Source organism: Austrofundulus limnaeus, unplaced genomic scaffold (genome assembly GCF_001266775.1).
Source record: "Austrofundulus limnaeus strain Quisiro unplaced genomic scaffold, Austrofundulus_limnaeus-1.0 Scaffold1220, whole genome shotgun sequence".
Lineage (NCBI taxonomy): Eukaryota > Metazoa > Chordata > Actinopteri > Cyprinodontiformes > Rivulidae > Austrofundulus > Austrofundulus limnaeus.
This window is the reverse complement of record NW_013953622.1, coordinates 58,056-59,382: the sequence shown is the minus strand read 5'-3', so window position 1 is coordinate 59,382 and position 1,327 is coordinate 58,056. Positions and strand designations below refer to the sequence as shown.

At 44.2% G+C, this 1,327-nt stretch overlaps 1 protein-coding gene across 1 annotated transcript in view; it reads left to right on the top strand.

Moving 5' to 3' along the window:
* Window positions 1-515: 515 nt before the first annotated feature.
* Window positions 516-1,327, top strand: part of LOC106534611 (phosphatase and actin regulator 4A) — a gene marked incomplete at its 3' end in the record, with an annotated part of 41,545 nt that continues 40,733 nt past the window's right edge. The window contains 1 exon segment of the mRNA XM_014031305.1: window positions 516-810. Within this exon segment, the coding sequence (XP_013886759.1) occupies window positions 795-810 (16 nt within the window).

Here is a 1,327-nt window from a genome sequence, read left to right as displayed (position 1 = left end):
GATGAAACAATGGTAAAAAAGTGTTGGCATGCATTTTCAAGAAATCCATATTTATTTTATATTTGTCAAATGCATGTGTTGGTGAGTACATGTAAACTGGGGCTACTCTGAAAAGAAAACAGTTAATTTTGTTTGTACGCACCACTGTTTATATAATTTCCATAGGCCCGTCCCTTAAAGTCGACTGTTTCAAGATGGCGTCGCGCTTTGCACGTTGGTCCCAGTGCGCAGCTTAGTGACGTCAAATGCGACGTTCAATGACCGGAAAATGTCGTTTTTTTCCTCCACTCAGAAAGAGGTCCGAGTTTACCTTGTTTTACGGTGTTCTGACATATTAAAAACTTTTAACTTCWGTTATAAATCAGTCTAAAAGTGGAGATATTTAATCTTGTCAGTTCTCCCCACAGCCCCAGCTCCCGGCAGGTGCTCCGACCACAGGTGTTTGTCCAGGTGGGTGAGGGAGGCTGAGAAGTGCGCATGCGCTTCTCCTCGTAATCCGTCCTACCGAGGTTAATGTGGAGCACCTGACAGCAAGTGTCGACACAAAAGTTTAACATATMTTTTCCTCATCTTTTAAACAATTTGTGACACTCTGTAGAATATTCTCGACATGTGTGGATGTTGTGTTTTTCTTTCGGCTGTTGTAGAACACCTTTAGTCTTCCGGTTAGGACCCAGGTACTGGTCGGAGCAGGTCCTGCTCTCTGCCTGAGACAAGCAGGAAGTCAGGAGGACACCGGGCCACTCCGTGGAACAGGACACTTTGTTCCGTGGACACGTTCTCACGCAGTTTGAATGTTCCTGAGAAAAGGTGAGTTCCTCCGAGCAGAAACACTCACACATGTCAGCTAATGACGTTAGCCACCGAGGCTAACAGAAAGAGCTCACCTGTTGATCTGACTCAGCTTTATCTGGCAACAGTCAGGGATTATCTCCAGCAGCTTGTTGTTGTGTGTCTGTGTGAAGCTGACACACAGATCTGTACAACAAGTGTTTGTAGTACAGTTTTATCCTCCTCCTTTGTTTCCACGGTACTAAAAACATGATTTATATTGATAATTAGACCAAACTTTGACTCATTTATTCAGCTGTTATATTTATGAACTCATCTTTGGTGTGTTTGCMTCAAAAAGTTCACTTGTTTATGTTCCTAAAGAGGATCCAGGTGTAAAAAAGACAGGAAGCAGCTTTCTGACAACATTCCTGATTGTTCCTGTTCAGACAGGTCCACAGAGGGTTCAGGTGTTCCTCTTCAGACAGGTCCACAGAGGGTTCAGGTGTTCCTCTTCAGACAGGTCCACAGAGGGTTCAGGTGTTCCTCTTCAGAC